The sequence below is a fragment of the Mytilus galloprovincialis genome, chromosome 6, assembly GCF_965363235.1.
Source record: "Mytilus galloprovincialis chromosome 6, xbMytGall1.hap1.1, whole genome shotgun sequence".
Classification (NCBI taxonomy): domain Eukaryota; kingdom Metazoa; phylum Mollusca; class Bivalvia; order Mytilida; family Mytilidae; genus Mytilus; species Mytilus galloprovincialis.
In genome coordinates, this window is record NC_134843.1 from 96,464,684 (window position 1) to 96,480,089 (window position 15,406).

A 15,406-nucleotide genomic window follows, 5' to 3' on the forward strand; every position below is an offset into this window, starting at 1 on the left:
CTTATTTAGATTTTAAAAGATTAAAAATCTAAATTATATTTAACGAAATTGTAAACCACCTATGCATCTTTTACAGAATGATCTTGATGATCCAGAAAGAGGGATGATCTTTGTATGTAGTGCTACCCATAAAACTAAAGTAAGTATAATACATACCAATTCTAACAAGTTTTCATAGTTTCCAATCAAATATCATGAATTACCATGCCAACAAGCATGTTTATTACAGTTATAATGAAATCATGTAAACTTAAGTTAACTATGGTAGATTTAATATCAACAGTTTCTTGTTTTGGCTCATTTTAGAGCATCATTACCTGACTTGTGACTGATTTTAAACAGCATTTAGTTTCAACCAATTCTGATGTTTAGATGTCTATATTTATTGCTTTTGGGGAAAAATTCACCTAAACATACTTTTGTAAATTATAGAGGATTCAAAATGCATTATATTGTCCTCATTTACTATGTTATTTTCACTTAATCTCTAAACAATTTGTTTAGGACAAAATTAAGTTTCTTTCTTTTTACACTTGACTCTTATGATGATGTTACATAGCCGAAAAATTACATTTTCAACCACAAATCTATTGTTGCAGAAAAATGTTCATTAAATTTTTTTATATTTTAATGTATTGTATCTTTTCAGTCCATGTTTTTCTTCCTGGCTCAAACAGAACAAGGAGATATATTTAAGATAACTTTAGACACAGATGAAGACATGGTGAGGACAAACAGTTACTTTATAAGGAAAATTTCATTATTTAATTGATAACACCTTGAAAGAATAGATCAATTAATATTATAGACAGTAATTCTAATTTAATACAAACAACAGAAGACAAACATTATTTGAATTCAGTTTAAAAAGATTACCAGAAAAGCATACAGTAAGCTATGACTCAAAATTGTCAAAATATTTTATACATTTTAATGTCTTCCTTTTAGGTAACGGCCATAAATTTAAAGTATTTTGACACAGTTCCAGTGGCAGCTAGCATGTGTGTGCTGAAATCTGGTTTCCTCTTTGTTGCCTCTGAATTTGGAAATAGGTATTAATGATATATAATTCTAAAACATTGTCTTATATGCTACTATTAAAAGAGTATTAGATAGCAACAAAAACATTTTTGTGTCACAGTATGGATCCTAGAGAAGAATCCAGCACATATTGGGAATTGATGCCACTACATTGATTTTTGAGATTTTTTAAATACAGCAAAAAAAGTAACTGAACAACATTGTACTTGACATGGATAGATCAAACTAGTTTGACATGTTTTACAGTTATATTTGAATTAGACAATTTATATACCTGTACATTTTATTCTTAAAAGTGTTGGATCTGTTTTGTGTCCAAAACTATGCTAACTTTCAAGTCTTGACTAATTTTGATGTGTAAATTTGGATATTTTAGGGGGAGGGGATTTTTCTTGCACTCTTTTACCACACTCAAAAACTCTTACTAACAATGTATTGATTAAGCTTGGCCTAGTTGAATAGCATATTGCTTTCTTGTTAATGATAAGTATTGGTCCTGAATGTTTGCCACTTTCTTGTAAATGATAAGTATTGGTCCTGAATGTTTGCCACTGTGTTCTGACAGAAAACCACATTATTTCATCAACCCTGTTAATTTAATTTGAAATTGATTTTATTTCAGTTTTCTATACCAAATAGCACAGTTAGGTGACGATGATGATGAACCTAGATTCAGTAGTAACACACCATTAGATGAGGGTGACACTTTCTTCTTTTCTCCACGATCTCTGAAGAATTTAGTACAAGTAGATGAAGTAGACAGCCTTTCTCCAATTATGAATTGTCAGGTAATTATATGTGTTGCCTTTGCTGTGAAGATTAAAATTTTGGGCAGTCTGAGTTGGATATTTGGATAAAAACACATGTTGTGATTGATTCCTATATTGACATTGATACTAGACTGCTCATTTATTTTCATGCTAAAAATAGAAATTTTTAAGATTGGAATACAGAGATGATTTGGTGAATCTTTTGCTTAAATATGGATACGTGAATTACAACTGTTCTTATTATATTTGAGATATGTGTATTTATTTTGTGTAGATTGCTGATTTGGCTAATGAGGATACACCCCAGTTGTATACACTGTGCGGAAGAGGACCAAGATCTACACTACGAGTCTTGAGACATGGTTTAGAAGTAAGAATTTACTGACTTTTTATCAATATTTTTTACATTTATTCCGGTATGATCAATGATCAAAACTGACGAGTCTTGATACATGCTTAGAAGCAAAGAGCTTTCTTTTATCACTAGTAAATACAAAAATAACTTTGTTATACTTAGTAGAAATATGGCTATAAATGTTAAAGGAATTTATATAACTGCAATGTAAAAAGTACATTAATAATCGTTGCTTAAAAAGATAAATGGATTGAAAAGAAATAGTTGAAAGAGAACTTTTATTGATGTTATGTTACATGATTATAATTATATCTTTTTAGGTATCAGAAATGGCTGTTTCAGAACTGCCCGGTAATCCTAACGCTGTATGGACTGTAAAGAAAAATGTTGACGGTAACTTCCTACAAATTATGTTTATTTTGTTACTACTTTATTCTAGGTGTTATCTAGCAGATGCCTTTATAGTGGCTGGGAGGGAAATCTTAATGGAAATGTTCACCTTTTGTTGTAAACTTATTACAAGGATCTCAATCGATTTTTCAGCAGGATGGTTTATCATAGGGTCATGTCTTTATCTCACTTTTGATGAAATCTGGCTCGTTCAAAGTTTATGATAAGGTCACGCACACAAGACATTTTTGTGTCCGTTAATATCAATTATAAAGAGTTAACAAATTTGTTTATAACTAGTGTTATGTAATTTTTTAAGCAATTATTAATATACCTGCTGCAAATGAAAGTGAGGTTCATGTGTTAGAAATTGTAGCTGTTGATATATGCATTTGTAATGAACAGAATAGGCTTGATAGAGAGAGGAAAATTGTAACAATATTTCTGATTTTATCTTGCCTTTCTGTTTTATCAGCTTAAAACCTGATAAAGAACAGTGCTTGGTGTTGACAGTTATTGTTATGAGTTTAAACTTGGTTAGGATCAGTTTTAGAAAAAAGATTAATGAGGGCTGGTGTGATGGAAATCTTCCAACACCAAGCCTCTTTTCTAATTTCAGATCCTGTCTAAGAAGCATACTGTACAGTAAACAGGTGGGTAGAGTCAGTAACACACTGACCAGACATAGGATGCAGAATATTCATTACTCATATTCATATCATTTAAGGGGGAGGGGAATTAGTGAAGTTAGAGTGACGTAATTCTGTGGTTTGATTGGTTTATCAGGGAGGTGATACCAGATATATCTTGTAAGGACCTAGAGATATTTTTATTACCACCTATGATAGTAGTAGGGAATTATGTTTTCAAGTCTGTGGGTCTCTCTATCCTGTAGCTATACCTGAACTATTTCATTTATAAAGCCAAATTCGTTTTGACCAAAATTTCATGGTTCAGCTAGGCATGGTGTTTTATGAACAATTTGTTTTGTTTGCTTCAAGAAGTTGCTTATAAAAAATATGTGGTATGATTGCCAATGAGACATCTTTTTGGAAGAAGTACTGTGGATTCATTTATTTTCGTGGGTATCAATTTTCATGGATTGAAGAAAACTTGCATGTTGTGGGTATTTGATTTCGTAGTTTTGCCAATCTCTGCATACAAAGATTATACAAAATTTGAAACTCATTGAACATTTGAATTCGTGTTTCCCACAAAAATTTGCAACAAGCGAATAATAATGAATCCACAGTATGTCGAAGTTATTTGATGGAAATTTCATATTTCTTTCTTATATGTTTTGATAACCTCTGTTGCAGAATTGAATTGCCCCATTGATGACTTAACATGTAATGTTTAATTTCTTTTAAAACAACTGAATATGTCATATTTTTTATGTTCGAGTTCATGAAATTGAAAAACTTAAGTCTTAAAATATATAATTATTAATGTTATAAATCTAAAATACATATCCTGTGTCCACTCTTCTCTAACAAGGATCTGAAAACACTTAAGTCCAAGTTTCTGTTCTTTACTACCTATACCAGCCACTACAATTACAGCCTTCAAATTTTTGAAGGGGTGCATCATTTAGATAAAAGCAGAGGGTTAAGAAACAGTAAGTGGAATGTAGAATTCTCAGATCCTTGTAAGTGATGCATGAATACAGAATCATGTATTTTTATGCTATTCCCATGCAAGCAAATGTGTCCAATCATTCAACAGGATATTCTTGCATGTCAAGACTTTATTAAATTTATCATTCACAGAAGGTGTTGAGCAATCCATCCATATCAACCTAAGGACTCCAGAAATTGACTTAAACAGGACAACTGATTTCACTATTAAAAAAATGTGTATTTGATATAAACAATATCATTTTGTTGACTATTATACAATAAAATTGGTGAATAAAAATATTTTCTGTTTTTGTTCTGATGAATATTGAACTGTAAAATGACATGGAGATATCTGAATATGCCTCACTCGAATTTGTTTCCTTTTGAAATATGTCATTTTGACCAAGTGTTCATCAGTGTTTTTTTTAAATTTATTTTCAAAGTGCAGATCATACATAATAACTTGTAGTTTAAGAGAATTAAAATCTTCATTAATAACTGGAATCTTAATCAAAAGTTCATACCCCCAAATGACACTGGTTATTCTATTGAATTATTCTATATTATTTCTATCAAGTCATTTATCCCAAAAAGGCAAAAGTAAATTATATAAGAAGTAGACTATATTTTTGTGCCATTTCTACTTTCAGAGGAGTTTGATGCCTATATTATTGTGTCCTTCGTCAATGCTACTCTAGTATTGTCTATTGGTGAAACAGTTGAAGAAGTAACAGACTCAGGGTTCTTGGGAACAACACCTACCTTATCTTGTTCACAGCTTGGAGACGATGCCTTGGTGCAGGTCAGTAGATGCCATTTATTAATTGAAAACTGACCCATATATTTGAAAACTATCAAGGAATAAAGCCAAGCAAAATTGATAAAAAAAAACTAATAATAATGCAACAGTAACAAAACGATCTAAAACCTAGTTAATTTAAGTAGGTTTTAATTCAGTCCCAAGTTGAAGAAAATTCTATTGGGTCCTACTCTTCACCTTTAAAAGTTGTGTAAACTTATATCACTAGTCTTTAAAAAAAATATGTATATATTTTTATTTAAATGCAAAATTCAGTAAATAAAAGACATCGAGACCACTCATTAAGTATATTTGAATATCTAAAAGCTGTTTTGATTTATGAACAGATTTATCCAGATGGAATTCGTCATATCAGGTCAGACAAGCGTGTAAATGAATGGAAGACACCTGGCAAGAAGAATATTGTGAAGTGTGCTGTCAATCAAAGACAAGTTGTCATAGCTTTGACGGGTGGTGAATTGGTCTACTTTGAAATGGACCCAGTAAGCATTCCTTAATTGTGCACTAGAACAATTTCATATGCATAAAGAGTTTCATATAATATTCTATTTTTTGTTCGTGAAGATTGCTAAAACATACAACATGCATCTTAAAATATAAGTTAACTTTTTTGCAACTCTTTGATAAATGTCAAGTTTTAGTTCTGACAATTTCAAGTATTTGGGTATTTGGTTGTGATATATGTAGAAAAATAAATAAGATTTTATTATTGTAGACAGGACAGCTCAATGAATACACCGAAAGGAAAGAGATGTCCTCCGATGTTGTATGTATGGCTCTAGGACGTGTCCCTACAGGTGAACAGAGATGTAGATTCTTGGCTGTTGGTCTCTCAGATAATACTGTCAGGATTGTTTCATTAGACCCTACTGTAAGTTTTATGGTATTAGATATGTTTCTGTAATTGTTGGCTGATATGTAGTATTAAAAACTTTATGAAGAAATTTTGATTTGTATTCTTACCTTTTCTGGAAATCAATAAAAATAAAAGCAGTCTGGGAGTAAATATTGACAGATGATTAATTCCTATTTACGCCAGCTCAATGGTTCAGCTTGTTGTTTGTGATTTGATCGTTATAATTTCTTTCTTTGTCTTGTAATTCTTTTCAGTACAGTCATTCCACCTTTTGAAATATCCCATAAGCCATCTCTGTATTATAAGTTTGATATTTCCTACAGGATTGTTTATCACCATTGAGTATGCAGGCTTTACCAGAACCCCCAGAGTCACTGTGTATTGTAGAGATGGGAGGTACAGAAGCCAAGGAAGAAACAGGAGAGACTGGGAGTGTAGGAGGCCTCTTTCTCAACATCGGACTTCAGAATGGTGTACTACTGAGAACTGTATTAGACACAGTAACTGGTGACCTGTCTGATACAAGGACCAGATATTTAGGATTGAGACCAGTCAAACTCTTTAGAATATCAATGCAGGGATCTGAAGCTGTGAGTACCTTTTGGAAAGGAAAGATTTCATCTTTCTTGATATGAACTTAGTTATTTAGTGAAACTATATACTTTGAAGTTATGACCATATATACCTTCAAAGACTTGACTTTGCCCTTTACATTGTGTGTAAACTACTTCTAAAGTTCATGTTGATCTCATTCCATTCTATACAAAATCTGTACTCATAAAATTGACAACAAGGAATTACAGATGCATGAATTTTAATTTTTTTTAACGACAAAGTAAAAGCCACATAGATGTTCACATAAGATTAAAGAAAAACATAAGATTAAATTTTCTTACTAAAAGTCATTTAAAAATAAGCCAGATGTTTATTACAATCTGTATACGTAGTATCATTAGAGATTGTTACTTCATTGTATTTTACAGGTGTTAGCTATGTCAAGTAGATCCTGGCTTAGTTATACCTACCAAAACAGATTTCATCTAACACCATTGTCATACGAATCTCTAGAGTATGCATCAGGATTCGCCTCTGAACAGTGTCCAGAAGGAATAGTAGCCATCTCTACAAACACACTTAGGTAAATCATATTTATTTAGATGAAAAGAAAATTTTAATTGGAAGAGATTTTGTATTTTGTGATGAAGAAAAATTCTGCTCTAGGTCAATAGTGTATTGTTAATTTCATATTCAAAGAAATAGCACATGATTATAACTTTTATGGAAGCTGAAAAGCTATTTAAAAATATTGACTAGAAATGTTATTCATAACTAATAGAGGAAATAATTTTATAATTGACATGTAATTTTTGTTATGATTTTTTAAGATTAACTGTCAATCTCGGTGATCTTTATATAATATTGCACTCTGTTACAGCTTTTACATTAATGCTAGCAAGACAAATCTTTGTTTGGCTTGCTTGCTTTGTGTGTATTAATGTTTGCTCAAGCATGGCAATTAAGATAGGCGGGGCTTCAGCTTGTATACATCATACTTAAATTTTATTGGACGTTACGTTTGAGGTTTAGGACACTTAATTTTAAAACATCACATGACAAATATTCTCACATGTTTCCTCACCTGTAAAAATACAATAATTGGTCAATGAAAGAAAAATATAAACTTAATATTGTTTTTTTATAACATATTAATCTATTAGTTCAGTTGTTTCCGTGTCTGCCCTTTCATTTATGTAACTCAAAAAAAAATTCCAATAAATGGGTAACAATTGTATCGAAAAGAGAAAATCGAGTGCACGTTTTTTTTATGTTAGGGTGTGTTTGAGATGAATATTTTGTCTTGAAAACGTACAAAGGAAGAGTATTTGATACATCATCTCGCTTCAGATTCTATCATTTTTATATAGCAAAGCTACAGGTTGACTTTATAACATAAAAAAATCACAATACTAAAAGATGAATTGTATGGGTCAATTGAAATACCTATCCAATGAATCACAAAATCAGAGTAGGTGTGTTCGAATAGCTATTTTACTAAAAGTATTTGACGACAATCTTTAAGTTGGATGATGAAAATGCATATGTTCGAAAAAAAATTGGTTTCCATTTCTACGATTGTGAAAATGAACTGCCGTAATGGGGAGATAATTTTGACGAAGTAGAATCCTGACTGTATTGTATATTTACAGGTAAGGAAACATGTGAGAATATTTGTCATGTGATGTTTTAAAATTTAGTGTCCTTAACCTCAAACATAACGTCCAATAAAATTTAAGTATGATGTATACAAGCTGAAACCCCGCCTATCTTAATTGCCATGCTTGAGCAAACATTGATACAAACAAAGCAAGCAAGCCAAACAAAGATTTGTCTTGCTAGCATTAATGTAAAAGCTGTAAATATTCTGAGAATTTGGAGTTTGTTTATAGCTTATAGAGAAAGAAGATTTTTTTTATTTGTTTAGGATTTTGGCTTTAGAAAAACTTGGAGCAGTATTTAATCAGGTTTCACATCCAGTACAATTTACTCCAAGAAAGTTTGTGATACACCCAGAGTCTAACAATCTTGTCCTTATAGAAACTGATCATAATGCTTATACTGATGCTACAAAGATGGAGAGGAAACAACAAATGGCTGAGGTAAGTTTATGTTGACTTTACAAGTGGAATGAATTAAAGCTTGCCTCCATGGAAAAATCAAGAACAATGAAAATTTTTTGAAAGTTGAATGTTCAGGAGAAGTAAGAATTAGTCCTAAGATTTTTATCGGTTTTTTAATGAGAAAAAAATATTACTATTTTTTCATAGAAACAGATGTTATATTGCTATTAATACAAAAATCACAAAATTACTTTACAAAGTTATAACCCTTTAACTTTGCATTATTTGTGTTGTAACATCTGATTATTCCTTATTTACTAGAAATGATCTTATGAATTAGATCTCAGGAATTGTGCTGAATATGTAACATAATACAGTTTTATATTCTATTTCAACTTTGAGAGTTTTATGGGATATGGGAAATAAAGGATAATACTGTAGATTGAATATTTAGATAAAGACATGATGGAATGTTTGGTCAGAAATGCTTCTGTTGTATTATTTATATCAAATGTTTAATTGCATATGTTGTAGGAAATGGTAGAATCAGTGACAGAAGAACAGAGAGAAATGGCAGCTGAGATGGCTGCACAGTTCTTAAATGAAGAATTACCAGAGAGTATATTTGGTGCACCAAAGGCAGGCTCTGGCATGTGGGCGTCGGTCATTCGTATCATCAATCCTATCAGTGGTCAAACACTTGATAAAATATCACTAGAACAAAATGAAGCTGCTCATAGGTATTTATATTTATATCATGAATACAACACTATATAAATAATTACAACTTTTTGTTTTCCAGTATTAAAAAATACAAAGATATTATCCAACAGTGTTTCAAATATTAAGAGGAATGAAAACAAAAAACAACTGAAACTCCAGGCAGGGTCTTCAAAGAATAGTTTGAATTTTAGTGTTCTTAATTATTTAACTCCGTACATATTTAAATATTGTAAACACAAGAATGCTATAATGTGTCATCAGACAACTCTTCCCCCAAAAGTTGCATAAAAGCATTCGAACGAAATTCCGCAAATTTCATTTGAAAATGTACTGAAATTGATCCTTTCTACTTCCAGTATATCCCTACTGAAGTTTGCCAGTCGTGGAGATGATCAGTTTATATTAGTGGGTGTGGCCAGAGATCTTGTTCTACAGCCCAGATCACTGACAGCTGGTTATATATATGCGTATCAATTAAAAGACAATGGAGAAAAATTAGAATTCTTACATAAAACAGAAGTGGAAGAAGTGCCCGCAGCAATTGCTTCATTCCAAGGAAGGTGTCTTATTGGTGTGGGCAAATTTTTAAGAATTTATGATCTTGGCAAGAAAAAGATGCTAAGGAAATGTGAAAATAAGGTTGGTCAAACTATATATCATTTAAATTAGTATTTTGCCACTATAGCCTTCTTGCCCTGATGTAGGACCAAGTAAACACCGATCAATTCATTTAAATTATGAAACTTTTAAATTATTCTAAATAGAGAAAATCACATGATCTGTGCATTGCATGTTATCCTTATGTTCATGATGAAGTATTAGATTGGCTGAACTTTATTTTATTTTATACCTTTAATTGTAAAAGTATGTCAACATTGACTATGAAGGTTAAGAAAATAATCTGAAATTCTAATGGAGATCTTTTATTTTTCAGCATATCCCAAACTTTGTGATAGGAATTCACGTGACTGGAAGTCGTATTGTAGTGTCAGACATTCAGGACAGTTTTCATTTTATCCGATATAAAAGACAAGAAAATCAGTTAATTATATTCTCCGATGATACAAATCCTAGATGGATTACTGCTTCGTGTATGTTAGATTATAATACAGTAGCGGGAGCAGATAAATTTGGAAATATTACAGTGGTAAGTTGACAGCCTAAGAAATGATGACCACTAGACATGCTAGATATTTTTTAGTTGTAGATACACCAACATGTATTCACAATTAGTGTTCTTCCTTTTATAATCCTGGATTTTGTGATGCTTTCTAAAGATTTTCTTGTATGTTGTGAATCACATGTGATGCTTTATTTTATGTAAACAACATTGTATTTAAAAAATTTCTGTTTACCATGATGATCTATAAAATTGTCAAAACAGTAATTTTGTGTCAAGAACTCTACACTTTGTTGACAAATTCTTCAGAATATGGCTTAAAACCTACCAAAGAAAAAAAATAGAAATTGTATGTATGAACAACTTACTTAAGCTCCAATAAAAAAACAAAACTTAGATATTATTGGTAGAAAAACTGAACTCCAACTGAACTTTAGATAAAACATTTTAAAACTTAAGCTATTAAATCAGCAAATTTTTTCTTAGTTATAGCAAGCTTTACTAAAGTTCAACCAAAACTGAATTATTAAAGAATCTCTGGCAAAACACCTTTTAAAGGCTTGCATTTGATATTGACAAAAACATTTATAAAGTACTTGAAAGAGAATATTGTTGTATATGCCAGACAAATTATTCAACTGCTTTTGTTATCTACAGGTTCGGCTGCCAGAGGATATCAGTGATGATGTTGATGAAGATCCAACAGGAAACAAGGCATTATGGGATAGAGGCCTGCTGAGTGGTGCATCTCAAAAGGTATACTCTACTTTCTGATTAAGTTGAAGACAAATTTTTATAGTTGTGTATCAAAGTTGTTTTAAGCATTTAACAAACTATGCATGGTATTAATTGTAACATTTATGTTAATTGTCACACAAGAAAACTTCTTTTTCTTTGCTATCAAATTCTTGTTAAAGTGGTTCAAACATAATTTGTTCATTGTAGGTTGATATAGTAATGAATTTCCACATAGGAGAGATAGTGACATCTCTACAGAAAGCCACCCTAATCCCTGGAGGTTCTGAGTCTCTAGTCTACACTACGCTGTCTGGTGGTATTGGTATGCTGGTACCATTTACTTCACATGAGGCAAGTAACCTATAAAGTAAACTTATTAAGACTTTTTGTAGGAAATAGTATAATATACATGATTACGACTTTACAGTATAATATACATGATTACGACTATACAAGTCCAATGTGTAGGAAATAGTATAATATACATTTACATGATTACGACTATACAGTATAATATACATGATTACGACTATACAAGTCCAATGCATTCTGTAGATTTACTCACTTGACAAACAAGTTTTTTTAACCAAACAGAAGTAATGAAGAAAAATAAATTTGAACATTTCTGTTTTAAACTGACTAAAATTTTAATTCTGGCAAGCATGCTGAATATTTAAAAATGTAGAAAACTTTTTTGAATAAGTCAGATATAATGTAGTATGTATAATAAAATGAAGAGCTTATATTTTTCAGGACCAAGATTTCTTCCAGCATTTAGAGATGTACATGAGATCAGAGAATCCTCCTCTGTGTGGGAGAGACCATCTATCATTTAGATCATATTACTTTCCTATCAAGGTAAAACTAACTAGTATAAAAAGTCTAAAGTTTCTTTGTTGAAATAGTATGTATTAAGGACAATAAAGGAATGTGATATGATTGCCAAGGAGAATTATCCACCAAAGTCTAAAGTTTCTTTGTTGAAATAGTATGTATTAAAGACAATAAAGGAATGTGATATGGGTGCCAAGGAGAATTATCCACCAAAGTCTAAAGGATATGAATGTAAACAACTTGACTATTCAGAAGAATTCAATATTATTCTAGGAAAATAAAATAGTCCTTTATAATTGCAAGTGTACAAAATTAGTAGTTCCTTTGATTATTTCAATAGTATTATAAGTATCCTTTTGGTCATTCCAGAGCATCATTGATGGAGACCTGTGTGAAATGTTTAATTCTATGGATCCTGGTAAACAGAAGGGTGTGGCAGAAGAATTAGATAGGACACCTAGTGAGGTAATGTTATTCTTTGATTTCAGGAACATTGATGCTATTATATTACAATAAGGCAAAACTTTTAGGAATTTTGGTCCTTAATGTTCTTCAACTTTGTATTTGGCCTTTTTAAATTTTTTGAATTCGAGCGCAACTGATGAGTCTGTTGTAGACTAAACATGCCTCTGTGGTGTAAATACAAAATTTAATCCTGGTATCTATGATGAGTTTATTTTCGTAACCACTTTAGGCACCCATTCAAACAGTAATAAGGATAAAAAAAATTACCACCTATGTTATAATGAGGTATATGGTGTTGTCATATAAAAGTTGTGTATGTGTAGTATAAGTCAATTTTGTATCACAAATAAAAGATATGTAAAATAGTTAAACTAAAAAAAGACAAATTTATATAAACTGGACATGATGTAGATTACAATCCGTGTTTCAGCTGAGAAACTGATTATAACAACTTGTACCTGATCCATGTTAAATATTTGATAATGAATCATTTTTTGATTGAATGTATTTAAGAAGGTTTAAGAAGATGTGAAGTTAGTGGTAATATTGAAATTCAGGTATCCCAATATAAACATACGTATAGATAAACATGGTATAAATGCCAATGAGACACCTCAAAACGGTGGACATGATGTAGATTACAATCCGTGTTTCAGCTGAGAAACTGATTATAACAATTTGTACCTGATCCACATGTTCATTATTGGTGGGTCCTTTTTATACGACCGCAAATTTTGAAAAAATTTTCGTCGTATATTGCTATCACGTTGGCGTCGGCGTCGGCGTCGTCGTCGGCGTCCGAATACTTTTAGTTTTCGCACTCTAACTTTAGTAATAGTGAATGGAAATCTATGAAATTTCAACACAAGGTTTATGACCACAAAAGGAAGGTTGGTAATGATTTTGGGAGTTTTGGTCCCAACATTTTAGGAATTAGGGGCCAAAAAGGGCCCAAATAAGCATTTTCTTGGTTTTCGCACTATAACTTTAGTTTAAGTTAATAGAAATCTATGAAATTTTGACACAAGGTTTATGACCACAAAAGAACGGTTGGGATTGATTTTGGGAGTTTTGGTCTCAACAGTTTAGGAATTAGGGGCCAAAAAAGGGCCCAAATAAGCATTATTCTTGGTTTTCGCACAATAACATTAGTTTAAGTAAATAGAAATCAATGAAATTCAAACACAATGTTAATGACTACAAAAGGAAGGTTGGTATTGATTTTGGGAGTTTAGGTCCCAACAGTTTAGGAATTAGGGGCCAAAAAGGGACCCAAATAAGCATTTTTCTTGGTTTTCGCACCATAACGTTAGTATAAGTAAATAGAAATCTATGAAATTTAAACACAAGGTTTATGACCATAAAAGAAAGGTTGGGTTTGATTTTGGGAGTTTTGGTCCCAACATAATAAGGGGCCCAAAGGGTCCAAAATTAAACTTTTGTTTGATTTCATCAAAATTGAATAATTGGGGTTCTTTGATATGCTGAATCTAACTGTCATGACTGTGTATGTAGATTCTTAACTTTTGGTCCTGTTTTCAAATTGGTCTGCATTAAGGTCCAAAGGGTCCAAAATTAAACTTAGTTTGATTTTGACAAAAAATGAATCAGTTAGGTTCTTTGATATGCTGAATCTAAAAATGTACTTAGATTCTTGATTATTGGCCCAGTTTTCAAGTTGGTCCAAATCAGGGTCCAAAATTAAACTTTGTTTGATTTCATCAAAAATTGAATAAATGGGGTTCTTTGATATACCAAATCTAACTGTGTATGTAGATTCTTCATTTTTGGTCCTGTTTTCAAATTGGTCTACACTAAAGTCCAAAGGGTCCAAAATTAAACTTAGTCTGATTTTAACAAAAATTGAAATCTTGAAGTTCTTTGATATGCTGAATCCAAAAATGTACTTAGATTTTTTATTATGGGCCCAGTTTTCAAGTTGGTCCAAATCAGGATCTAAAATTATTATATTAAGTATTGTGCAATAGCAAGTCTTTTCAATTGCACATTATTGCGCAATGGCAAGAAATATCTAATTGCACAATATTGTGAAATATCAAATTTTTTTTTAATTAGAGTTATCTTTCTTTGTCCAGAATAGTAAGCAAGAAATATCTAATTGCAAAATATTGTGCAATAGCAAGATTTTTTTTTAATTGGAGTTATCTTTCTTTGTCCAGAATCAACTTAAATCTTTGTTATATACAATATACAATGTATATTCACTTTTTACTACCAACTGATAAATTAAAATAATCTTTACCATTCAGTGATAACAAGCAGTTTTTTTACATCTTAATATTTTATGATGTATTTAAATGAGTAGTTATTGTTGCAAACTCCATTAGAAATTTTAATTGAGATTAGTTTTGGAATAAGGGAAAAGGGGATGTGATTAAAAAAATTGGGTTCAATTTTTCTCATTTGAAATTTCATAAATAAAAAAGAAAATTTCTTCAAACATTTTTTTGAGAGGATTAATATTCAACAGCATAGTGAATTGCTCTAAGAGAAACAAAAATTTTAAGTTCATTAGAACACATTCATTCTGTGTCAGAAACCTATGCTGTGTCAACTATTTAATCACAATCCAAATTTAGAGCTGAATCCAGCTTGAATGTTGTGTCCATACTTGCCCTAACCGTTCAGGGTTCAACCTCTGCGGTCGTATAAAGCTACGCCCTGCGGAGCATCTGGTCTGTTCTGTAATACAATAAATCCAAATAATAATACAGTGATGTGAGTAAGTCTTTAAATTGAACTTCAGATTGTTACAAGAGCTTTAAAAAAAAAAATACATATAGATAAACATGGTATAAATGCCAATGAGACACCTCTCTATTGGGACTTTGAAATCAAAATTGTAAACGGTGGACATGATGTAGATTACAATCCGTGTTTCAACTGAGAAACTGATTATAACAATTTGTACCTGATCCACATGTTCATTATTGGTGGGTCCAATAATGAACATGTAATACAATAAATCCAAATAATTATACAGTGATGTGAGTAAGTCTTAAAATTGAACTTTAGGTGTCACCACATTTCTCATCA

At 31.2% G+C, this 15,406-nt stretch overlaps 1 protein-coding gene across 2 annotated transcripts in view; it reads left to right on the forward strand.

Annotated features, from left to right (window-relative positions):
* The window catches only part of LOC143080849 (splicing factor 3B subunit 3-like), a 30,994-nt gene that overhangs the window by 11,413 nt on the left and 4,175 nt on the right, over window positions 1-15,406 (forward strand). For both annotated transcript variants that reach the window (XM_076256915.1, XM_076256916.1), the window contains exons 8-26: window positions 77-139; window positions 650-724; window positions 949-1,052; window positions 1,664-1,829; window positions 2,086-2,181; window positions 2,487-2,559; window positions 4,826-4,977; window positions 5,322-5,477; window positions 5,711-5,866; window positions 6,175-6,441; window positions 6,835-6,989; window positions 8,334-8,508; window positions 9,004-9,209; window positions 9,549-9,831; window positions 10,127-10,339; window positions 10,970-11,068; window positions 11,258-11,401; window positions 11,804-11,908; window positions 12,254-12,349. In XM_076256915.1, coding sequence (XP_076113030.1) covers window positions 77-139; window positions 650-724; window positions 949-1,052; window positions 1,664-1,829; window positions 2,086-2,181; window positions 2,487-2,559; window positions 4,826-4,977; window positions 5,322-5,477; window positions 5,711-5,866; window positions 6,175-6,441; window positions 6,835-6,989; window positions 8,334-8,508; window positions 9,004-9,209; window positions 9,549-9,831; window positions 10,127-10,339; window positions 10,970-11,068; window positions 11,258-11,401; window positions 11,804-11,908; window positions 12,254-12,349 — 2,784 coding nt within the window. The remainder of the gene's footprint in view (window positions 1-76; window positions 140-649; window positions 725-948; window positions 1,053-1,663; window positions 1,830-2,085; window positions 2,182-2,486; window positions 2,560-4,825; window positions 4,978-5,321; window positions 5,478-5,710; window positions 5,867-6,174; window positions 6,442-6,834; window positions 6,990-8,333; window positions 8,509-9,003; window positions 9,210-9,548; window positions 9,832-10,126; window positions 10,340-10,969; window positions 11,069-11,257; window positions 11,402-11,803; window positions 11,909-12,253; window positions 12,350-15,406) is intronic.